This window comes from Engystomops pustulosus, chromosome 2, assembly GCF_040894005.1.
Source record: "Engystomops pustulosus chromosome 2, aEngPut4.maternal, whole genome shotgun sequence".
In the NCBI taxonomy this organism is placed as follows: domain Eukaryota; kingdom Metazoa; phylum Chordata; class Amphibia; order Anura; family Leptodactylidae; genus Engystomops; species Engystomops pustulosus.
This window is the reverse complement of record NC_092412.1, coordinates 178,844,001-178,869,588: the sequence shown is the minus strand read 5'-3', so window position 1 is coordinate 178,869,588 and position 25,588 is coordinate 178,844,001. Positions and strand designations below refer to the sequence as shown.

General features: G+C 41.7%; 1 protein-coding gene across 3 annotated transcripts in view; it reads right to left on the bottom strand.

Annotated features, from left to right (window-relative positions):
* Positions 1-25,588, bottom strand: part of RASSF5 (Ras association domain family member 5) — a 76,358-nt gene that overhangs the window by 1,949 nt on the left and 48,821 nt on the right. For all 3 annotated transcript variants that reach the window (XM_072137430.1, XM_072137431.1, XM_072137432.1), the window contains 2 exons: positions 18,032-18,136; positions 11,481-11,775 (listed from right to left, as the gene is read on the bottom strand). In XM_072137430.1, the coding sequence (XP_071993531.1) occupies positions 11,481-11,775; positions 18,032-18,136 (400 nt within the window). The remainder of the gene's footprint in view (positions 1-11,480; positions 11,776-18,031; positions 18,137-25,588) is intronic.

The window sequence follows — 25,588 nt, the reverse complement described above, 5'->3', positions numbered from 1 at the left end:
CTCTTAGTCATAAGAGCTATAAAAAGCAAAAGAAGGGATGTGTACTTTTTCCGCCTTCCTTTCAGGATCAATTAACTGCAGCATGTGAAGCATTGGGAACAGCTAAATTAATCACTTGTTCCTAAGCTTTGTGACTCCAGTTCCTGCCTCCCGATGTTTTGTTCCTGCTGCGTATAATCTACAGTGCACCCACTCGTGCGTTTCTCTCTTCTACTTTTCGCCCACACAGGTAACGCCAATTACTGTTTCTCTTCCACATTGTTCCTTTCTCTTCGTTGACTTACCAGAAGCACATAACATTAAATGACTAATATATTCAACTCTCAGCTTATGCTGCCTAGATGATTGATCACAGTATTGCACACCTTTTGTGCAGAAAGTAGTGTTGTCAGGTGATGAATTCTCTCCCCTAGAGGTTTTAGATGGTGAGGCTGACGGTCAAATGGTGGTGGCCGACATGCCAGACCTCCCACAGCACGGGAGAATGTTAGTGATAAATGGGGTGCTCCAAATACAAGGGGCTGACAAAATATACCCGAGAAAGGTGATTGTTGGGCATGTGTTGTACAGGGTTGACCAGATGCGAGGCGATTGAACAACTTGTAGTACCCCAATCTCACTGTAGGGTGGTGCTAGACTTGGGAGCTTGTGCTGGGAGGCCACTCAGGTACTTAGAAGACCCGAGAGAGGATCCTGCAGAGATTTTACTGGGCCGGGTGTGGGATGAGGTAAATCAGTATTGTAGCTCCTGCCCCGAGTGTCAACTAACTGCCACAGTGTCCTGCTTCAGGAGTCCTCTGGTCCCGTTACCAATCATAGAGGTGCCGTTTGAATGGATTGCAATGGATTTGATTGGCCCTATAGTAAAAATCCACCAGGGGCACCAGTTCATCCTTGTTATCTAGACTATGCTACGTGGTATCCAGAGGCGAATCCATTAACCCCTTCCCGCCGCAGCCCTTTTTCATTTTTGCATTTTCATTTTTCACTCCCTACATTCAAAAATCTGTAACTTTTTTATTTTTCCATGTACAGAGCTCTGTGATGGCTTATTTTCTGCGTAACACATGACACTTCAAAACGGTGGTATTTAATATTCCATGCCGTGTACTGGAAAGCGGGGAAAAAAATTCCATATGCAGTGAAATTGGTAAAAAAACGCATTTGTGCCGTATTCTTGGGGGCTTGGATTTTACGGATTTCACTGTGCACCCCAAATGACATGTGTACTTTATTCTTTGGGTTGGTATGATTACGGGGATACCAAATTTGTATAGGTTTTATAATGTTTTCATACATTTAAAAAAAAATAAAACCTCCTGTACAAAATTTTTTTGGGGGATTTTGCCATCTTCTGGGGCTAATAACTTTTTCATACTTTGGTGTATGGAGCTGTGGGTGGTGCCGTTTTTTGCGGATTTTGATGACATTTACAATGTTATCATTTTTAGGACTGTTTGACCTTTTGTTCACTTTTTATAGAATTTTTTTATTTTTTTGTAAATGGCAAAAAAGTTCCATTTTCGACTTTGGGCGCGATTTTCCGTTATGGGGTTAAACGCAGCGAAAAACGGTTATAATATTTTGATCGTGCATTTTCAGACGCGGCGATACCTAATGTGTTTATGATTTTTACTGTTTATTTATATTTATATCAGTTCTAGGGAAAGGGGGGTGATTTGAATTTTTTGTTGTTTTTTTTTTTATTTTTTTTTTATTTTTACTATTTTTCAGACTCCCTAGGGTACTTTAACCCTAGGATGTCTGTACGATGCTATCATATACTGCTATACTACAGTATGGCAGTATATGTGTATTTTAATACTGCTGATAGCACATTGTAATGAATGGGTTAACCCGAAGTAGCTTTGGGTCTTCGTGAGACCCGAAGCTACCATGGCGACAGATCGCCGCTTCCCGATGACGTCACGGGGAGCAATGATCCTCAGAAAGATGTGAAGCTGTGGGCACCTCTGCCGGCGGCTATCAGCAGGAAAACACCCTTGATCGGTGCCGGCACCAATCGCGGGTGTTACCGGTAAGCCTTTGCTACAATGTGCAGCAAAGACTTACCGCGAGCCCTCTCCATGCACCTGGTAACCCGACATGTGACGTACTATTGCCAGGGAGCTCTTTGAGGTTTTCTCCCACGCTGGCCTCCCCAAGGAAATATCGACTGACCAGGGGACCCCATTCATGTCCAAAGTAATGAAGGGGATGTGTAAATTATTGCAGATTAAACAGCTCCGCAACTCTGTATATCATCCCCAGACAGACGGCCTGGTTGAGAGGTTCAACAAAACATTAAAGGGAATGCTAAAGAGGGTGGTCAGCAAAGATGGGAACAACTAGGACTATTTGTTGCCCTATTTGATGTTTGCCATTTGTGAGGTACCCCAGTTCTCCACAGGTTTCTCACCCTTTGAGCTGTTATATGGCCATTCCCGCGTGGGCTCCTGGATGTAGCAAAGGAGAGCTGGAAACAAGAAGGGACCCCCACCGTAGCATGAGCGAACACGTCTCCCTTATGCAGGACCGCATAGCTGCGGTAATGCCCCATGTAAAGGAGGGCACAAGAGGCCCAGCGTAGGGTTTACCATAGATCAGACAAGCTCTGGACCTTTAACCCAGACGACAGGGTATTAGTTCTTGTGTCCACTGTCAAGAGTAAGTTCTTGGGAAAATGGCAAGGTCCATATAAGGTCATGGAGAAAGGGGGGAAGGTTAACTACAAGGTATATCAGCCAGGGAGGAGGAAACCCGAACAGATATACCATGTGAAGCTCCTAAAGCCATGGGAAAGAGAATCATTGACAGCTGTAGGAGTAGAAAAACTGTGCTGACCCCAAGAACGTAGCACAGGAGGTAGGTGTATCCATTGCCAAGGTGCCTTAAGTACGGATCTCAGAGTCCCTCTCCAGGGCCCAGATTCAAGAAGCGAAGGAGTTTGTTCTCCGGAATGTTGATGTGTTCTCCAACTTACCAGGTTGTACTTCAGTCATCAAGCATGACATCATAACCGAACCCCACATCCGAGTACACCTAAAACCCTACCGGGTCCATGAAGCGCGCAGACAGGGGAAAACCCAAAGAAGTCAGGCAGATGTTAGACCTAGGGGTGATCGAAGAGTCTAAAAGTGAGTGGTCAAGTCCTATAGTATTAATTCCCAAGCCTGACGGTTCTCTGTGGTTCTGCAACGACTTTAGGAAGTTGAACAAGGTATCTAAATTTGACTCCTACCCTATGCCCAGAGTTGACGAGTTCATAGAACGTCAGGGACAGGCTAGATTCTTCTCCACACTTGACCTGACTCAAGGGTATTGGCAGGTGCCCCTCACTGATAGTGCTGAAGAGAAGACAGCTTTTGTTACTCCTGATGGGCTATTTCAGTACATCATGCTTCCCTTTGGGCTACATATAGACATCACAGTCTATAGTAGCAATTGGGAAAGCCATCTGGCTAAAGTGCAAGCAACAGCAAACCCCAAAAAATGAGTACTTGGTCTGGAAGAGGCCTGTTACCTGGGGTACCGTATTGGGCGAGGGGGTCATCAAACCCTAAGTAAATAAAGTGGAGGCGATACAGAAGTGGCCACGACCTGTGAGTAAGAAGCAAGTGAGGGCTTTCCTTGGCATAGTGGATCTGGATTTATTTCAGCACCGCCAACTGACCTGACAGAAGATAGCGGGTTGGTGAAGAGTCTGAGGGGGGTGTTTCAGCAAATGTTTTTTGCAAGGGACCGGTATTGATCACCCTTAACTTCACCAAGACCTTTATTGTGCAGACCGATGCTTCTGAAGTGGGCTTAGGGGGCTGTCTTGTCCCAAGTAGTGGAGGGTGAGGAACATCCCATGTCATTCTTTAGCCGCAAGCTCACACCCCCTGAGAAGAACTATAGTATAGTTGAGAAGGAGTGATTATTGATCAAATGGGACTCATAGTCCCCGAGATATTACTTGATATGATGACAGTTTATGCTAGTAACCGATCAGGGCGCGTTCACAAGTTGCGCTTTGGTTGCGTTTTCATTGTGTTTTAAAATGCATTACAACAGCTGAGATAAGGTGATTTGCTCAATTACATTACTGTTAACGTTTGCGTTTACAAAACGCATGTGTTAACACATTGTTAACATGTGCATTAACAATGCGTTGACACATGCATTTTGTTAACACACGCGTTAACATAGCGTTAACATATGTAAATAGTAATGTAATTAGGCAAAGCACCTCTCCTCAGCTGTTGTAATGCGTTTTGAAACACAACCAAAGCGCAACGTGTGAATGCGCCCTCTCTCCCCTCACGTGGATGAGTCAGGCTAAAGAGAGGAACAGCAGCATCACAAGGTGGTTCCTAATGTTACAACATTTTAAGTTCACAGTAGAACACAGAGCAGGGAAACTACATGGGAATGCCGATGCACTCGTACCCACTGGCCATAGGTCTTCGACCCCACAGGGTCAAACTGAAAGGGAGTGTATGTGAGACACTGAAGGCGTTAACTGTGGATGGGCAATATGTTTCGCCTGGGTTTTCCTATTATGCAAGGCCTTAATGCAGAGGTTGTGTTTGTCCAGCGGCAAACACTGTAAATCCGGGAAGTATGGCTCAAACAAGTTATTTGTTGGAGCAGTTGTTTAAAACTGTCCTGGGATGGATTTATGTGGAATGGATTTGCAGGCTGGTAGTGGGGCGGTTCATTCCACCTCCCTGTTAGGCTCGGACAGTTTTTGTGTTGTTCAGCAGCTTGGACACAGGTGCTGAGCAAAGCTGAGAAAGTTGTCTCTCTGAAAGGAGTTCTGGCAGAGCGCACACACCCCTGACTTTCATGTCTGGCACAAGCAATAACCTTGCCGGTAACTTTATGTGTTAGTGGTGAGTTAGGGGAACTCTGTTTAGCTGGCATCCTGACGGGTAGGATTTTATGTTTTGATGCCTGTATGTGAAGGCTGTTTTTTTTTTGTACCTGCTGCTTGAATAAACACAGACGAGACCTGTTTTGGACTGTACTTTGGTGTATTTACTGTCTTGAACTGCATCACAAATCTCCGCTAGCACGGTCTCTACTGGGCCAAATCTCCCATAGTGTATTAGAAAAAGTTTTGAAATGGGCTTTCCCATAAAAGTCATAATTAAAATATTTGACCTCCTAAAATTATGATTATGTCGCTGCTAAACTGCCCTTCGACAGTGGTCACACTGATCACAACCACTGACCAGAGACGTGCCAAAGACAAGGAGTGGAGACAATTTAGCATCTCTACTATGGCCACAAATCATCTAAGTTGAACTCAAAGCATCATAGGAGACTGGATGAGTTGGATGTAATGCACCTACAGTATGTTTTAATATCTGTGTTATAGCAAAATGTTCAATCAATGATTAAAATGATCCATACCAACACTAATCCTCTTATAGTTGTTATCCATGGCCTCCTTCCTTCTAAAATAAACATAAAAAATTATGCTAATGAGACAGAAGGGTGATGGAGGGCGTTACAAGAGCCCCACCATGCTGCGGATTTACTGTTATACAGGGAGAGGGGGAAGTGTTTCTGTTCATTGTGAGATTACAGCAGGTAGAGTGAGCGGGGAAGTGCAGGGGGAAAGGGAAATGTGCTCCTGAATAGTGTAACAGCCCAGAGGGGCTTTAGTAACACCCCCTGAGCCCTTCTGCCTAATTAACATAATTCAGTGCCTGGATCTATTAGTAAGTGCCCCAGTTTTATCATACATGATTTTGATAGATTAGGTAGATTTCCTTTTAAATCATTGTAGGTTAGGATCATGAAATCAGAATAAACCTTTCCCGTTTTAGATCAATTAGAATTCCAAAATTATTTTTGTTTGCCAAATGCAATAATAATAAGAGATCATTTTTAAGGCATTTTTATTACTTTCTGTAAAGTCAAAGGTTTACTGACACTTCATTAGTACCCCTTAAGGAAGTGTCCCTTTTTCATTTTTGCATTTTTCATTTTTCACTCCCCACCTTCAAAAATCTGTTACTTTTTTATTTTCCATGTACTGAGCTCTGTGACAGCTTATTTTCTGTGTAACAAACTGCACTTCATAGTGATGGTATTTATTATTCCATGCTGTGTACTGGGAAGCAGGAAAAAAATTCTGAATGTAGGGAAAATGATGAAAAAGCGCATTTGCGCCATATTCTTGTGGCCTTGGATTTTACAGCTTTCACTGAGCGCTCCAAATAACATGTCTACTTTATTCTTTGGTTCGGTACAATCACGAGCATGCCAAATTTGTAGAGGTTTTATAATGTTTTCATACATTTAAAAAAAATTAAAACCTTCTGTACAAAAAAAAAATCTTTCATTTTGCCATGTTCTGGCACTAATAACTTTTGCATACTTCAGTGCATGGAGCTGTGGATGGTGTCATTTTTTGCGACTTATGGCGTGCTATCATTTTGAGGACTGTACGGCCTTTTGATCACTTTTTATAGAAATTTTTTTATGCTCAAAATGGCAAAAAAACTGCACTTTCGACTTTGGGCGCCATTTTCCGTTATGGGGTTAAACACCGGGAAAAATCGCTATTATATTTTTATAGATCGAACAATTTGGGACGTGATGATACCAAACATGTCTATGATTCCTATTGTTTATTTGCTTTTTTATGTGATCTAGGGAAAGGGTGGTGATTTAAACTTTGACTTTTTTTTTTACTATTTTTTTTTATATTTTTTTGTAAATTTAAAAAAAAATTTTTTTACCATTATTTCAGATCCTCCAGGGTAAATTAACCCTGCAGGGTCTGATTGCTAATACTATATATATATACTACTGTATTGCAGTATATAGAAATGTTACTGGTTATCTCTAATAGCCTGCCATTTGCTGACTATTAGAGATCATTACACATGGCAAGCCCACAAGTCTCATTGAGATGACGTCACAGGGGTGGCGATCGGCCATCTAAGATGGCGGCGCCCATTTAAAGATAATTTAGGTGCCGTGGTCGGGTCCCCGCGGCACTGAACAGGTTAACTGCCGCGATCGGTGCCAGCTGTGTATGGAGAGAGCTCAGCCCGTGAGCTCTCTCCATACATCCTTTGCAGCACCAGGACGATGTAGTTCGTCCTTGGTCATGAAGGTGTCACTGTATGACCTTGGTCAAATGTTTTTGATAAGCTTCTGACATTAGTTGGCAGGAATTTGGGCTTGCTCCTCCTGAACTGGTGTAACTGATCCATGTTTGTGGGCCGCCTTGTTTGCACCTGTTTTTACAGCTTTGCTGATAAATTTTTAATAGAATTGAGGTCGGGGCTTTGTGATGGCAACTTCAAAATATTGACTTTGTTATTCTTAACCCCTTAGTGACGCAGGCTGAAAAGGCTCTAGCGACCGGTATTTTTAGCAAATTTTTGTAAGCGCCAGTTTAAGGGCCGTTGCTTTTTTTGGCATGCTAACTTTTGCGGTGTTTTTTTCGGGAAACAGAGCTAGTTAAACTTTTTATTACATTTTTTTTCTATTTTTTTCCATTTTTATCTTTTTTTGGGGTTAAAAGTGGAAAAAAGGCTTTTCTGTAATTTTAGTACTTTTTATAATTAATTTTCAAATCAAAATGAACACTATTAATGGATTCCCAATTTTGTTTCGGTTGTTTTGATATATATAATATGTATAGTCTCGGGCAAACGGGGCGACTATGGCAATGCTTTTTGTAGTGTCCCGGGGGATTTTTTTTTTTATTATATGGAAAAAATGTCATTGTATTTTTATTAAAGACGCCCTGGGGGACATTTTCACTTTTTTTTTTGCAGAAGTTCTGCAATGTATTGAATGTATGAAGGATCAATGTATCCCCAGGTGTAAGTCCCCTAGAACCCACCGAAGAAATTTGGTACTGTCACGACCATAGACAAACAGATATAACATTATTTTACCAGTAAAGGGTATAACAAAAAAAAACTAATTAAAATTTGCAATTTAGTACTTCCTACCTCTCAAAGAAATGTAACAGAAAGTGATCAAAATGTCAGATGTACCCAATAGTAGAACCAATCTAATTGTTAACTTTTTCTGCAATAAACAAGCCCCAATAACCCTCTTTTGATTGAGGAATAAAAAAAACGTTATAGCTCTCAGAATATAGCGACACATAACCAAATGCAGTTTTTGTTAAAAAGTATTTTATTTGCTAAAGTAGTAAAACACAAAAGAAAACCTGTGGATGTTTGATGTCTCCTTAATCGTGCTAACCTATAGAATAATTCTATTGCGTAAAAGTTTTAACTAAAAACCAAATGGCAAAACAGCTGTTTTATTGTGTTCTGCTGCAGGAAATAGTTAATAAATTTGAATCATCATGCTATTAGTACCATAAAAAATGACCAGCAGCAGTGTCCCAATGGCCATTTTAGGCCGTGTCCTTAAGGTGTTAAGCTGCATTGTAACCAGTTTGTCAGTATACTTAGGGTCATTGTCCATTTGGAAGACTCGTTTGAACCCAAGCTTTTACTTCCTGGCTGGCATCTTGAGATGCTGCTTCAGTATTGCCACATAATATTCTTTCCTCATGATGCATCTATTTTGTGGAGCACACCAGTCAATCCTGCAGTAAAACAACCCCACAGGTCCAAACATGTCCGCAGCGCACAGACTATGACCATAAGCCACTTGCCAATAATGCGCACTGACCACCGGACTGCGTCAAGTAGCAGAGTTAAGGGGAAGCATTGAAGAGGTGAGTACATTGTTTATTATTTATAGACTGGCCCCACAGCAGCCCCACGCTAGTCGGCCCATCGGGATTTCCCCCTGGTGGGTTAAATGGCCAGTCTGCCCCTAGCCACGTGTCATGTCTCCAAAACGAAAGGTCTTTATTCCTGTGTGCATTTGTAAACATCAATCTGGCTTTTTTACGTTTCTTTTGGAGTATTTTACTGTGGTTAATGACACACTCTTAAAAGCTTAAAATCCAGTATATACAACACATACGCACAAATACACAGCATATATACACACCCATCCAGTATATACAACACATACGCACAAATACACAGCATATATACACACCCATCCGGTATATACAACACATACGCACAGATATACAGCATATATACACACCCATCCAGTATGTACAACACATACGCACAGATATACAGCATATATACTCACCCATCCAGTATGTACAACACATACGCACAGATATACAGCATATATACTCACCCATCCAGTATGTACAACACATACGCACAGATATACAGCATATATACTCACCCATCCAGTATGTACAACACATACGCACAGATATACAGCATATATACTCACCCATCCAGTATGTACAACACATACGCACAGATATACAGCATATATACTCACCCATCCAGTAAGTACAACACATACACTCACCGGCCACTTTATTAGGTACACCTGTCCAACTGCTTGTTAACACTTAATTTATAATCAGCCAATCACATGGCGGCAACTCAGTGCATTTAGGCATGTAGACATGGTCAAGACAATCTCCTGCAGTTCAAACCGAGCATCAGTATGGGGAAGAAAGGTGATTTGAGTGCGTTTGAACGTGGCATGGTTGTTGGTGCCAGAAGGGCTGGTCTGAGTATTTCAGAAACTGCTGATCTACTGGGATTTTCACGCACAACCATCTCTAGGGTTTACAGAGAATGGTCCGAAAAAGAAAAAACATCCAGTGAGCGGCACTTCTGTGGGCAGAAATGCCTTGTTGATGCCAGAGGTCAGAGGCGAATGAGCAGACTGGTTCGAGCTGATAGAAAGGCAACAATGACTCAAATCGCCACCCGTTACAACCAAGGTAGGCAGAAGAGCATCTCTGAACGCACAGTACGTCGAACTTTGAGGCAGATGGGCTACAGCAGCAGAAGACCACATCGGGTGCCACTCCTTTCAGCTAAGCACAGGAAACTGAGGCTACAATTTGCACAAGCTCATCGAAATTGGACAGTAGAAAATTGGAAAAACATTGCCTGGTCTGATGAGTCTCGATTTCTGCTGCGACATTCGGTTGGTAGGGTCAGAATTTGGCGTCAACAACATGAAAGCATGGATCCATCCTGCCTTGTATCAACGGTTCAGGCTGCTGGTGCCATGGTGTGGGGAATATTTTCTTGGCACTCTTTGGCCCCTTGGTACCAATTGAGCATCGTTGCAACGCCACAGCCTACCTGAGTATTGTTGCTGACCATGTCCATCCCTTTATGACCAGAATGTACCCAGCACCTTGTCTATGCCGCGAAGAATTGAGGCAGTTCTGAAGGCAAAAGGGGGTCCAACCCGTTACTAGCATGGTGTACCTAATAAAGTGGCCGGTGAGTGTATATGCACAGATATACAGCATATATACACAAAAATACATATACATGCATTTAATTATGCAGCCATTATACTCACTCCAGCTGGACATTACTCGGTCGGAACATGGTGGCAGGGTCAGGAAGGAGACCGCGTAGGAGACGGCGGACAGGCTTGTGAGGCGCATAGACAGCGTCAGGCAGCACTGAGGTGCGTAGGCCAGGCCACGTTGTGCTGCGCCACATGTGAGGTGGGTAGGGCGGGGCGGTGTGGGCCACATGTGAGGTGGGTTGGGCAGGAACGGAACATCCCAAGTTCCCTCAGCAGGTAAAGGGACGGGCCAGGAGTGGATGGGATTCCGAATTATATTTTGCCTCCGGGCCTGTACCACTACCTCTCCATCGGTTGTGGGATGGACCTGGGGGCACCTAATATGGCTGTTATGCCACTCTTTCTGGTCCATCGTTGTGGTGGGCACCTTTGGGAAAGTAAGTCCCACCCGCCTCTTGTTTTGGGGAGTTAGCAGTTGGAGTAAGTGGTAGGATGAAAGAGAGGATGAATGTCTTAAGTATGCATGTTGAGAGTATGAAAGAAAGAGGACATTAATAAGATAAAGATAATTTATCTAATGTCATGGCAGCAGATTGTAAGTGTGTAGAGGGTTCTCGAAGTTGGTGGTGAAATTGGACGGAAGGTGGAGTCACAGAGACTGGCTCACCTCCAGATTATTGGAGACTATTTATTGGGCATGCGCATGGTGGGGGGAGGGAATCAGGCGGAGTCCTGAAGGAGATTACTGGAATGTGACGAGCCACTAAACGTGGCTGTGGTGGCAGCTGGTGGTAAAAGGGGGTTGTCACTTTCAATATTGGAATTTTTACACGCATTGCCCCATTTTGTTAATAAACCTTGGCTGCTGTGGCCAACATTTTCCAAAGAAACAACTGTGTGCGAGTTTAATTTCAAAGAAGGTTGCGTCATGGTGGCTGTAAGGGTTGTGAGGAGCATTATTGACAATACCTAGTCATGCATGACAGCCAAGGTTTCCCCAAGATTATGAAAAAAAACCCTATTTTTCTAAATGCTGGTTTGACCCATTTCTTATAAAATGAGAGGGTAAACGATGCACTAGAAAACACCTTTACTTCTAATATCTAGTGAGTCATAATGATTCCACTCACCTTGTCCATCCTTTTGCATTTGCTTAAACAGTGCAAATTTTAGGGGATCATCCAGTACTTGAAACTTCTGTAGAAGACCCCTGATGACTTCACTGGTTGTTGTCATACTACTGATGTGAAGTTGTTTCACAGCATCCAGAGGCAGATAGAAAGAAGTATTTTTATCTCCTGAGCTTCTTGATGACATTGGTTTCATGTTGATAATAGATGGAGGCTCATGAGTATCTGTTACTGTGACTGGACGTTGTAGCTTCAGATGCACCTTAATGAATCCGGTGTAAGTGCCATCCTCTGTCTGGCAATAGCAAGAAAATGAAACAGTTTATCATTTATGGAGCCTAAAACCAAAACTTATAGTATATGAAAATGTATATTAAATCACAGTACAGCTAAAAGTTTGTAGCTTTGGGGGTGATGTTGATGGTTTGGTCATTCGAACCTGCATGTCAAGGCTTAAAAAGTGTTTAAGGGGTGAGATAGAAAATGAAGGTAGAAGCTTCTTTAGTGGAGTGGGCTGTTGCAAGTTGTTGGCTCATAAAGATAGGGTGAGGCATAGTTTGTTAGGTTGACAGTTTTAATGGTGGAAAATTTTTGGAGTGATGTGTGCAGCAGTCAAGAAGAAAGGGCGATATGTTGTGAGGAAATGCAGGAGATGTGGGAAGTATCTGAATTTGAGGACAGAAATATATGGAGCGGACTTCCTTGTCAGTGTCATCCTAAGTGTTCAGATGATAGATTGAAAACGAATATAAGTGGGGAGGCCACAGACAGGAAGTTGCCATGGTCTAGGCAGGATATGATGACGAAGTGCAAACATGGTTGAGGAAGAAGAGAATTTGGATTTAATAGAACTAGTTCACTCTGTCATTTGTCACTTTACTGTATATGTCATAGAACAGCTAAGTTTGGAGATCACAAGTTGGCCATTCTATAATAGTATGCTTTACTCACAATTGTGAAATGCTGGTGCCACACACCCAGCACCATTATTGTTACCGTAATAGGAACCTGGGAAGTGTTTTTTCCACCAGTCTGTACAGCATCAAATAATGACTTTTCATATGGTGCCTCTCTCTAAGCTTTCTGTTATTGAAAAGACAGGCTATAAGCAGCCATCTGCAAGTTTACCTTAACTAGTCATGTGATTGCCTAGTAGTTTTATCTAGTTTTACAGTCAGTGATCTAAAACAAGTCCTATCTGGTATGATTGACATGTTCTTTGTCTGATGTCAGCTTAATGACCTCCCAGATTAATCTGTTGTGACTTCATCACTAGATGAAGATTGCCCCCATGACTCATTAAAGGGGTATTCCCACAAAGACTAAAATTATTAATTATAATAAGAACGTCAACATAACACACTCTGTAATTCAAATTACATATATAATTCTAACCTGTCTATAATTACTTCTGTTGTTTTATCTTTTGTTCTGATTGTGGCCAGATAGGTATTCCTGTCTGGCCGGTTTAAATAATGGCAGGTTTTTCTTTTTTTCACTCCCTTCCTTAAAATATCCAAAACGTTTTTATTAGAGCTGTGTGAGAGATTGCTTTCTGCATAACAAATTGAATTTCATAGTGATGATATTTAATATTCCAAATGCAATGAAATTGGTGAAAAAACACATTTGCGCCATTTTCTTGAGGGCTTGGCTTTACCGCTTCCACTGTTCACTCCAAATTACTTGTCTTTTTTTTATTTTCCTTTGGGTCAGTACAATCATGGGGATACCAAATTTATATATGTTTTATTGTGTTTTAATACATTTATTTAAAAAAGAAAATTTTTAATTCTGTAAAAAAAAAATTCTTCATTTTGCCATCTTCTAGCGCTAATAACTTTTCCATACTTTAGTGTGCGGGGGTGTCGTACAGTCATAAAGGACTGTACGGCCTTTTGATAAATTTTTAATATATTTTTTGTATGTTGTCTAACAAAAACCCGGGGCTTTTTACCACTGCCGGCAGTGATTGCAGGTGTTACCAGCAAGTTATCTATGCTAGCACCGATCGCGGGTGTTACCGGTGGATGTTTGCTGCAATATTAAACACAACTCGCCTCGTGTGGAGAGGACTCAGCAACTACGTGCTAACCGTGCTATTATCGGGTACCATAGACCTCTTTGCTGTCTTTGTTAGGCCCGATACGCAGCCCCAAACGGTCATGTGCATGGGCCCTAGACAGTAGTTTTGCAATAATTTATGAGAAAATCAGATATTTGGTGAACATTTGGAAAAATTCTCGATTTTCGAACTTCAAAATGTTCAATTTTTTCCACACATAGTAATAACCGCAAAAATACTTAATAACTAACATTCACTAAAAGTCTACTTTATGTGGACATGGTTTTTTATGCTTACTTTTATTTGTGTACTTGAACATTAGGTGCAATGTTTCACATTTTCATAAAAAAACGCAAAATCCTGCTATTGAGAGACCTGCTCAGGTTTCAAGTCACTTTGAGAGGCCTAAATAAAACTAAAACCCCATTATAGAAACTACACCCCTCAACGTACGTAAAACAACTTTTATGAAGTTTGTTAACCCTTTAATTGTTTTACAGGGGTTAAAAGAAAATCGCATGCAATTTTGAAAGTATATTTTTTTTGGCCAAATAATATACAAATTCTCAGTGGATAAAATACCAAAACGCTCCACAAAATTTGATACACAATCCCTCCCACGTATCACTCATATGAGGTGGTGACCTGCTGTATGGGCACACGCCAGGGCATGGAAGGGAAACCATTCAGAGCAGATTATGCATTGTCACTTTTTATTGGCTATACAATCTTTATTTTTTTGGCAATTTGGACATATGAGGGTTTATGTTTTGCGACATGAGATGCACTTCATTTCATTTTAGTGGGTCATTAGCTTATTGGTGAGATTTTATTAACTCTTGAGTGTATGGGTGAAAAGAAAATTGTCAATTTTGGTTTCCTTTCTGTTAGTAATTTTTGGGGGTTGTACACCGTAAACTAAAAATGCTATATTATCTTTATTCTATAGATCACTACGATTACAATATAGTTTTTAATTTAATTTTACATTTTTACTGGAAAAAAACTAATATAGAGGAAATCTCATTTGTTTTTGCATCGCCATCTTTTCGGAGACGTAACTTTAATATTTTTTGGTTGACAGAGCTAGTTTAGGGCTTATTTTTTACGTGTTGAGTTGTCCTTTCAAGTGGTACCATTTTGGCGCACAACTTTTTTTTGATCACTTTTTAGAACATTTTTGTGAAGAGATTTTATGAAAAATGTACATTTTTGGCAAGTTTTTCGTGTTTTGTTTTTACGGCATTCACTGAGCGGGCCCAATAATGTCATTGTACGGGTTGTTACGGACACGGCCATACCAAATATGTGGGTGGTTTTGGTGATTTTGTGGGTTTTTTTTTTACTTTATTACATGTGTATAGGGAATGTTTGTGTTTAGGGGACATTAACTTTATTTAATTAATTCTTTTTATTAAAAAATGTTTTTACTCAATGTTTTAACTTTTTTAATTTACTTTTACAGGTTGCCTTGAACAAGCGATACACTGATCACTTGTTCAAGCTCTTCTTCACCTTACACAGTGTAATACAGATGAATTACAGTGTGTTACAGCTGGGTCCTGCAAGAAGGGACTGGGCTCCCGGAAGAAGGTCAAGCAGCCCTGGGACACTGGCAGTCCCGGGGCTGCAATTGGAGCGGGTAGTCCGATTCCTGTTAAATGCCCCTAACACGCCGTGGTCAGCGCAACGTAGAAATCTCGGATCGCGGGTGTTAGAGGCTGGTGTCGGCTATAATATATAGCCGACACCCACAGCTTCTGGCGCCGGCTCCGTTCAGGAGCCGGCGCCAGAAGTTTGACGTAATAGTACTGCAAATTGCAGGAACGCACCTTCCGCGATGCAGTACTATTACGTCAAATGTCGGTAAGGGGTTAATGCTCAAATTATTGCTCATAGAGCAACCTGGAAATCTGCAAATAAACAATGGACCTTCAATAGAAGGTTGGGTGGCCGCAATGAAAAAAAAACTTTATACTGACCTAGAGATATGCCCGAGGTGCATCGGACTCCTCTCTTGTAGTCCCCATGCCGCCGCAGTTCTTCAGGTAAGCCAGAGACCTACACCCTGACCTCACTGCGCAAACATGTGCAGTGAAGCTGCTGTGTACTATGCCATCTTCACTGCACAACTGTGCAGGTGCACGGAGCACGGGATCGAGCTAAGTATTAAGTTGTTTATTTTAAGAGACTAAATAAAGGGTGAACCACCGGTCCATAAGGACTTGTGGGTGGTTTATTGTCCCAAATTGCTCTGACAGGTCCTCTTTAAGAACCAAATGAAAGTGTAGCTAAAGAGAGATAAAGAATAGTTGGCACTAACCACATAGTAAAACAATTTTCTTTTATTCCATCTTCTTAAAACAGATCCATACAGTACAGGGAGAAGGAACGCACAGCCAGAGAAGTCTGAAGGACGAGTAGTTTCCCACTACACAGAGAGATTCATCTTGCCTATATAGGTGCTCTGTGTAGCGCAAAACGACTCGTCTTTCACACTTCTGCTGTGCATTCCCCCTCCCTGTACTGTATGGATATATTTTAAGAAAATGGAATAAAAGAAAATTGTTTTCCTATGTGGTGAGTGCCAACTATTCTTTATCTCTCTTTACATTTGGACGTTTGTAAAAGACCGTCGCTGCTAGACTTAAGTTAGAGCACCACCAACATTTATCGTCGTAGTCTCGATTGCATATATATACTTATCACTCCTATAGAATAAAAAGACCATTAAGAGTGTCCCCTATTACTACTCTTCTTTTAAGAAAGTGTAGCTAAACCCTGTACCATGATAATCTCAGGACACTCTCAGCACACTACATGAGGAAACAGGAAGCTTGTGAGCACTGCAAACAGAGGGATTAGGATGTGTCTGCTCTGCACCATGGATGGATTTGGATACAAATACACTACCCACTTATACCCAAACTTCCCCATCCCCTGGTCAGCTATTCCCTATCTCTGTTCTACCATGGCCCTAACTCTCATGTTATTTCCTCTATTAGAAAAATAATATCTGTTAGAATCTTTCTAGATTTGGAACAGATATTCCACCCACTTAGACCACTGGTTTTCGATCTCTCTCTCTTTCATCTCCATCCAAATTGTCCTATTAGTCAGAAGTATCACTTCTCTCATCCCCTGTCGTTCTACATCCAGCCAATGTCTGGCTCTACTGTTTCGGACTCCCCTCTAAACCATCAACACAACTAAATAGACATATCTTAATGTTTCAGGGCCCAGTAGGAACAAAACATTTGCCATCTCCTATCTCATCTCAGATCCCCACATTTCAAAGGAGAGGTGTCCTATATACTTGATGGAACAAAAACAGTTGAAATCTCCTATGAACAACATTGATTGATAAATTTCTAGGAGAACCTATCACCTCTGCTCATTCCTCATCTTACAAGATAGTCTATCTTTAATATCCAATACCCATTATTTAAATACAATTTTATGTAAGGCACTTTATAATGTTTGTGGACATATCTTCACTGTGTGTCTTCAGCAAATTTCTAATCTTTGTGCAATATAATATGGGTCAGAAGTGCTGGTAGAGGCATGTAATAGGCAAAGACCTGAAGCCCAGAGGGACTCTGTTGACAATAGCGGGACCATGTGTGCTTCACTTAAATAAAATTAAAAGTTAAATTTGTTACTAACCTTTCTAATAAACATATCCCTGTATTCACTCTGGTCGGAGCTACCCAGCATTGTCAATGGATAATAAAGTTATCACCCTGCAATAGAATTCCTTTAAAGCTCTGCAATGTAATGTCCATTTATTAGACTGGGTTCACACAGTGATTTTTAGCTTTTTCCTCCCAGATACTGTAGTTTCTTGGATGACAGAGTCAAAGTAAAATTTTTTGTATGAAATTATTTAATAAAATCTGTTCATGCCAGTTCACAACTCACAATTTTATCTTGTGTTTTTTTGTGTGTATCCAAACACAGGATTGGTTGAACACATAGAACAGGTTCGGTCCAGTTTTACCATGGGTAGCACACAGCCACATTCACTTCAATGGGTAACCATTTGAATGGCCATCTGGCTTCCTGTGGAGAAGCAAGAGGTGAGGAGCGTTCACATGTCCACCCTTCTGAACCTGGCCATTTACTACGCCCATATATTGCACAGGCAAGCACACGGCCGTGTGCAAGGGGCCCAAGTCTTCCCATTATACCTTATCTCTTCGTAGTCTCAGCAGCTGGCTATTGTTTCCAATAACAAACCTGATGCAAGCCTGATGAAATACAATGAAACGAAGTGGCCCTCACTGAATGAGAGAATGAAGAAAATTCCACTGTTTAATAGTTTTGCTTGTTTTTCTCTATTCTAAACTTGTAATGAAAAGCTTCTTCTCCAGTTTTGGTACCATATGAAATCCAGAAATTGGCCTTCCCCCAAAAAAAATTTTAGGCACTGATGATGTCTTTAAACGAAAAAGATCAATTGATATTGCAGTAATAAGCAACTTACCATTTTCATTATTAGGCCATTTTGAACCATTGAATTAAAGGTTTCTATTCTCTGCCTTAACTCTTGGATACTGGGCTTTTTTTCTTGTTTCGGTTCATCTTGAACCTGCAAATGTTAAAAAAAAATTAATCAACAATAAAATCAGGCTGTAGCTTTGGGAGATATTACAATTATTGGAAACATAAAAAGTTTAATATGTCTTATTGAAATTATTAGAATATTATTGCTTTGCCACTGCGTTGCACAGCAACAGACTTGCACAAAGTACTTACGGTAATTGGTTTACTATTGAATGTGTAGCCCTGCCTTATAGAATTGTCTGGTTTATGGTAAAATACAGATAACCGTCATATAAATAAATTGCCTTATGTTCCATTCTCGTGTTCGTGTGAGCAGACTTGGGACGTGAGCTACAAGCGGGTGGAGAAGGAAAGGGTGACTGCTACTCTCCCCTTTGCATAGGGAGCTGAAGGAATGTAAATTTGAGAAGGGACAGGACCTGCCCTATACTTTGCAGCGAAGGTTGAGAAGGGATCTGCTTGGTGCACCATGCGTGTGCATAATGTACCTCTATGGCCGTTTTTGTGACGGCAGCCATATATGGTCGTGTGAAAGGAGCCTCCACGTGAGGCATCTTTATCAATGCAGTTGCACCATCTCTCTGATTTTTTTATTCAAAAACAATTCCTCTTTCAGGCTTCCTGCGGCCTGTGTCCTGCTGGCTTTTGGCTGATGGAGGCGGTCATGCAGAGAATACTGTATACACGTCTCCTCCATGATCACCACACCGAAATCAACAGTTGGAGGACGCCTGCGCCAAGAACGTCTGTGCAACCCTCCAGCCACTGAAATGCATACAGTAAAGTCTGCAAAAACCCATCCATACAAAAGCATGCCAAATGTTAGTGTCCAATGATATTCTTTGTAATATTGTAAAGCAAGCTGGAAACTGGTTGGATGATGCTACCACCTGACCAAGGGACTATAAAACCCCCTGGTGGGCGGGAGCAAAGTTTAGTCAACAAAGCAAGCAGAGGAGAGTGCAGCTCCTGCAGAGCTGTACCAGCTAGCGTCTTAATACAAGGAAGCAGAGGTGCCTCAGGCCAATGCCTAACTCAATTAGGGCAAGTCCGGAGACTAAGCCCAAGAGCAGAGGTCCAATATCTTGACTCGGCTCCATAATTACTAGCCCAGCCTGAAGTTATTACCAGGCTGCGTACAATCCTTCCTGCGAACCAGTTATCTCCGCCTTCCAGCCTGTTGAATCTGCTGCTACTGTTTGGCCGTTGCCTACCGTTTGGAGTTGAATAAAGAACTATAAATTGATTTGCACAACATGGATCTGTGTAATCCCTGGATCAGGCTGCTTCACTGTCACAGGCTCCACAACCTCCATCATCCAGGGACTCCTACATATACCTCAGGGAGAAACCTACTACATCAGCCTTTCCCTCCATATTTCTTGCACACACCTGCTGGAGACCTGCCAGGCTGTAGGCCAGTCTCATTACCAAGCACCGTGACCATAGTGCGCCCAAGGCTGCATAACCAGCCACTATTCTGGGCCCTGGCTTTCGACAGCCACCGAAGTAAGGCTAGGCCGCGGTGTGGCAAGTTACAAAAGTATTTCAAAGGCCAGCAATTTGGAAATGTTTCTATTCAAGACCAGAGCTTGTGGGGAGTTTGAGAGGGATGGAAAGCTGAACAGATGGTGTACATGGTGGTGGCAGTAGTGTCACATCCTCCCTTGAGGCCTTGTAACTCAGGAGGTGGTGGTACAGGCTGAGCCAACAGAAACAGCAGAGGGAGCCTCAGGTGTCTTCAGGCTTTTTGATTTCTCATCCACTGCAGTGCATGCTTACTTTGCAGATGCCTGGCTATACATGAGGTGCTCAGATTAAGACTTTGGCCATGCTTAATGGACTGCTCCACAGTGTGCAAATGACCCATGTTCTGTCTTCTTCACTATGGGAGAAAAATGTCACACAGCAAAAATCCTGTGGGATGGACTTTTTTTCTGTGTATCTTGATGAGAGCATTTGCAGGCAACAATGTGGCTATGCGCTGACCGTTGTGCTTTGGTATCCCATTAGCTTGTTCTGTTGTTTGTCTAAGGCTTCCTGGCCACCACCTCTTCATTCAAATTATCACTGCCTTCCACCCATGTAGGGTCTAGGACCTCATCATCACTCCTCACTTCTACCATTGAACGCTCACTGCTGCCATTCTTCTCTGTCTGCACGACAGAAAGCCACAGCAATTGGCAGTTGGGTTTCATGAAATATGCAGATATCTTTTGATGGTCTGCTGTCTACACCCTCATCCTCCAATTCCAAGATTCTTGGGAATCTTGTAACTCTATGTCTGGGGTAGGGGCAGGCAGATGGGCCACAGAGTTCAAGCTACGAGAGTCATCATACAGCATGAGTGACTGCTCCATGACTTCTGTCTTAGTTGACTTGTTTTGAAGTGTGGTGGGTTGGAAGGCTCTTGATTTTCAACAGAGGTGGAGCGTGGCAAAGATAACCCCATGCCATATGTCATAATTGACTTAACTTCCTGTTGGGGCCTACCAGTATGCATGTGCAGCTTGCTGTGTGCACCAGAGGAACTTGGAGCAGGCATGGAGGGAACATGTCCTCTTTCTGCACCTACCACCAACAGCAGCATCATGTCCATGACCCTGTCCATTTATTCCTGCTTTTCTCATTTTAACAGGTTCGCGCGTTGGGTCCTCACAGGCTGAGCTCTCTCCATAGCCGGTAAGTCTTTGCTGGTAACACTGTTATCCAAGCGATCTCTGCCGGTGGCTTTAACCCCATAGCGCAATAAGACGTACCCTTACGTCTTGCTGCGCATGGGGGAGTATGAAGAGGGCTCACTGGCTTAGCCCTCTTCATACTCACTGGGCATTTGCTTCATAATGAAGCAAACACCCGTCGCTAACACCGATGCAAGCACCGCTCGCGGGTGTTAACCCTTTGATCTCCGCCGGCAACGCTGCCGGCGGCATTAAAGGGCCGACGGCGCGTGGGCGCCACCATCTTGGCTCAGATCGTCACTCCCCGTGACGTCACCGGGGAGCGGTGATCCGTTGTCATGACAGCCTCGGATCACACAAAGATCCGAGGCTGTCATGATCGAGGCTATCTATTACGATGTGCGATCTGCACATTGTAATAGGTGGTATGCAAAATCCCCATATACTGCCATACTGTAGTATGGCAGTGTATGGTAGGATTAATCAGACAACCTAGGGTTAAAGTACCCTAGGGAGTCTGAAAAATAGTTAAAAAAATAAATTAAAAAAAGTAAAAAAAAAAAAAAGTAAAAAAACATAAAAATTCTAATCACCCCCCTTTCCCTAGAACTGGTATAAATATAAACAGTAAAAATCCTAAACACATTAGGTATCGCCGCGTCCGAAAATGCCCGATCTATATATAATAACCGTTTTTCACTGCCTTTTACCCCGTAGCGGAAAATAGCGCCCGAAGTCGCAAATTGCATTTTTTAGCCATTTTGAAAAATAGAAAAAATTCTATAAAAAGTGATCAAAAGGTCGCACAGTCCTAAAAATAAAAGCATTGAAAACGTCATCAGAAGTCGCAAAAAATGACACCACCCACAGCTCTGTACACTAAAGTATGAAAAAGTTATTAGCGCAAGAACACTCTAAAATGAAGAATTTTTTTTCTGTACAGGAGGTTTTAATTTTTGTAAATGTATGAAAACATTATAAAACCTATACAAATTTGGTATCCCTGTGATCGTATTGACCCAATGAATGAAGTAGACATGTCATTTGGGGCGCACAGTGAAAGCTGTAAAAACCAAGCCCACAAGAAATGGCGCAAATGTGTTTTTTCATCATTTTCACTGCATTTAGAATTTTTTTCCCGCTTCCCAGTACATGGCATGGAATATTTAATACCATCACTAGGAAGTGCAATTTGTTACGCAGAAAATAAGACATCACACAGCTCTGTACATGTAAAAATAAAAAAGTTATAGATTTTTGAAGGTGGGAAGTGAAAAATAAAAACGCAAAAACGAAAAAGGGCCTGGTCCTTAAGGGGTTAAAATAATGGTGGTACCCATGCGCCGAGGATCGTCGCTCCCCATGACGTCATCGGGGAGCAGTGATTCGTCACCATGACAGCCTCGGGTCTTCTGAAGACCCGAGGCTGTCTCCTTTTAACCCTTTAATTACAATGAGGAGGAAAATCCCCATATACTGTCATACTGTAGTATGGAAGTATATGGTAGGATCGATCAGTACCCTGTTAAAGTACCCTAGGGATTGTGAAAAATAGTAAAAATAAAAATAAAAGAAAGTTAAAAAAAATATATTAAAATAAAACATAATAAATCACCCTCCTTTCCCTAGAACTCATATAAATGACATGTCATTTAGGGCGCACATTGAAAGCCGTAAAATCCAAGCCCACAAGAAAACGGCACAAATGCTGTTTTTCACCATTTTAGCTGCATTTGGAATTTTTTTCCTGCTTCCCGGTATTCAATACCATCGGTATGAAGTGAAATTTGTTACACAGAAAACAAGCCATCACAAAGCTCTTTACGCGTAAAAATAAAAAAGTTATAGATTTTTGAAGGTGGGGAGTGAAAAATGGAAATGAAAAAACAAAAAGGGCCTGGTCCTTAACCCGTTAAAACACCTGTAGTACTGTTTGAGGTTAAAGGTGAAATAAATAATAACAACAGTACTACAGTCTAGTACTGTAGGATGCAAATAGATCCATGGTAGTGTGAGGTAACACTGACACAGATAGGTCCAACACTGGTAGTGTAAGTAAACACTGACAAAAATTTTTTAACTGGTAGTATTTCTGATCCAGGAGCAGAATTTTCAAATCAATTTATTAAAGGTCTTAAAAACACAACGCGTTTCAGGGTTGAAAACCTCTTTATCAAGTGGAAAAAGACTATGCCAGGGATACAATGTGGGTCCTCCAAGGCATTTGTCTGCCTTGGAAGACCCACATTGTTCTGGCAAATTGTTCTGAGACTGCATCTTTAAATATTGCTGGAGGAAGCTGGAAATGCAAATTGAGTGTGGCCCTGCTCCATTGAAGCCTATCAGCAGCTTGATACAGTTCTTCAAAGTGTCCTAAAAGGGGCAATTATTTCAGATTTCTACATGTCCCTAATCACAGCAGCCTCCTTTCCCTACCTAAGTACCTTAAACGTTGGTATCGTTTAAGAAGTCCCTGTCTGTCTGATTGACCCTATGAAGAGAAGCAACCTCTCCCTAGTTCTGCCACCTGTCCAAAACATGTCCTGCGTCAGGACATGTGACCCTGCTCATTACTAATCTAGACCCTTATTAAAGCTCTCTGCAGTCTCTGCTTTGACCAGCGCCTGGAGCAGGCAATTCTACAGATTCACAGTGTTCACTGTAAAGACTTGTCACCTCTGGAAATCAGTAGTGGATGAAATCCAGGAGTATTAAAAATTCTTATCTTTTATTCTGATGCATAATTCCATATATAAAATCACTGCTGTGGTCATAACAAAGCATATTACAGGATATAGGATGTAGCTTCTTAGGCCAATGCGTTTCTAGTGTCATCCAACACTCTTGCTCATGGCTTTAAGAGATTTCAGGACCTTTGGAGGACCGCAGATTGAAAGCAGGCAGAAGGGATGCCAGCTCCATTCCCCGAGAAGTACCATATGTAAGAAATGAACACCAAACTTGCCAAGGCTATAATATTCATATAGCCCAGGACCCATGGCAGTCTTAATCGATCCCTGCAGATTAAGCCTTTTTTTCTCCAGACTAAGACAGTGCACCCTTGTCTTTTGATGTAATTTATCCTGGAACAACTTTACACCATATTTTATTTGTATGAACCACTCATATATTTATATACATCACGGACAGCTAGTTCCTTTACTGCAGTGGACTTGTATTTATTCCTGGCTCCCATACATCTCACCTGTGATGCTAAGCCAGGTCTAGGCTGCGACTCCCGCCTGCTGGTCTTTGGTCCAAAGAGCGTGGACTTGGAAAAGGTCACAGCCAGATCAGTGTATAGCACCAAGGTGAGGCGGGTAAGAGCTGTTTACAAAATCAGCAGTATTCTGCTAAAAATTAGAATATGTTGCTGGAGCTCTGCAGCACTCATCTTACACCATTGCTGGTCAGGCCATGCCCCTCAAGCATTTGGCATTATGGCAAAAAAGTTCAGTTTTCGTCTAATCCCAGAGCACCTTCTTCCAAATGTGTGTTGTGTCTCCTATATTGAACACAAAACTGCCGTTGGCCGAAGAAAGTTACCCATATCCAGACAAAAAATGTAGGGTATTTTTATATCATAATACGTCACTTTTATTATTCATAGATCATAAAATGACAGTAGAATTGCTACTGGGTGCTCAATGGAAAAGTGTTTAAAAACAAAGTGGGGCAACGCTCTAGGTCTGGAGTAGTTCAATTATTGATAATGTATTAAGCCATCACATTAAGTCCAGCTCTGGATAGTGTATATAGTGTGGCTAATAAAACAATGGACTAGTGTAGTTATAGAGCAGTGGACTACCGCAGTAGGTGAAAGCATTTAATGTCACACTGAGCAAAAGGGCTAGAGGTGCTACATCGGGTGGTCAATATCAACAGTTTTAATATTGTCATGACGCATACATTGGATTATTATCATCATAATCCATGCATCAGATTGTATAACACAAGATAATGCTCAGGTGTCAATTATATACTAAACCCTGTGGCTTAGTTTTTTACTGAATGCTATGATGACCCTTATGTGTGCATGAATCGTTATAAAGCTCGCCCTATGCTCAGGTTAGATTGACACTGACTCGGCTATGACCTAATTCACCACACTCTAATATCCCTGGAATCGGCTTCATCAGGGGTCGGGCTAATAATTTTTGCGGTGCGACAATGGCGGATATATAAAGATAATTCCCCTCCCAAAAGATATTTAGTAACCAATGAGAAAGAAAGTGGAGTACCATCCTCCAGGCACAGAAGAAGCTGATAGGTCAGGTAATCTGATAGACATAATTAAGTAGCCAAAAGGAAAATATGGTAGGCAGTGGAAACAGACAGAGATCGTGAAGTCATAGTCGGCATCCAGTGTCAGGTGACAGCATGGCTCAGCTGTCAGTATGTCAGTTGATAGTGTAAGTCAGCTGACCCTCAGATGCCGCAGAGCGTGCATGTCACTGGACTTAGCCGAGTGTCGAAGATAGTGACTAGTGCACATATCCGCACACTTAGTCTCTGATCATAGAAGAATCATTACTGGGCCTGGCAGTGTGCTTGATAAAACATATAGGTAAGTAGTCATTACATATATCAGCACACTTGACGATCAATGTACAAGAGTGAATATAGTTTAGCGACTATTTGCTTACTTAGCTAATCGGAATATTTGGCATGATCCAAATATAGTGTAATGTGTAGAATATTATATATAGTAAGCGGAGTCTATATTATGCTGTGAACAGACAATAACGCTGATCAGAGTGGTGTCCATTGACCTCTATTGAATCAATATTCAGATG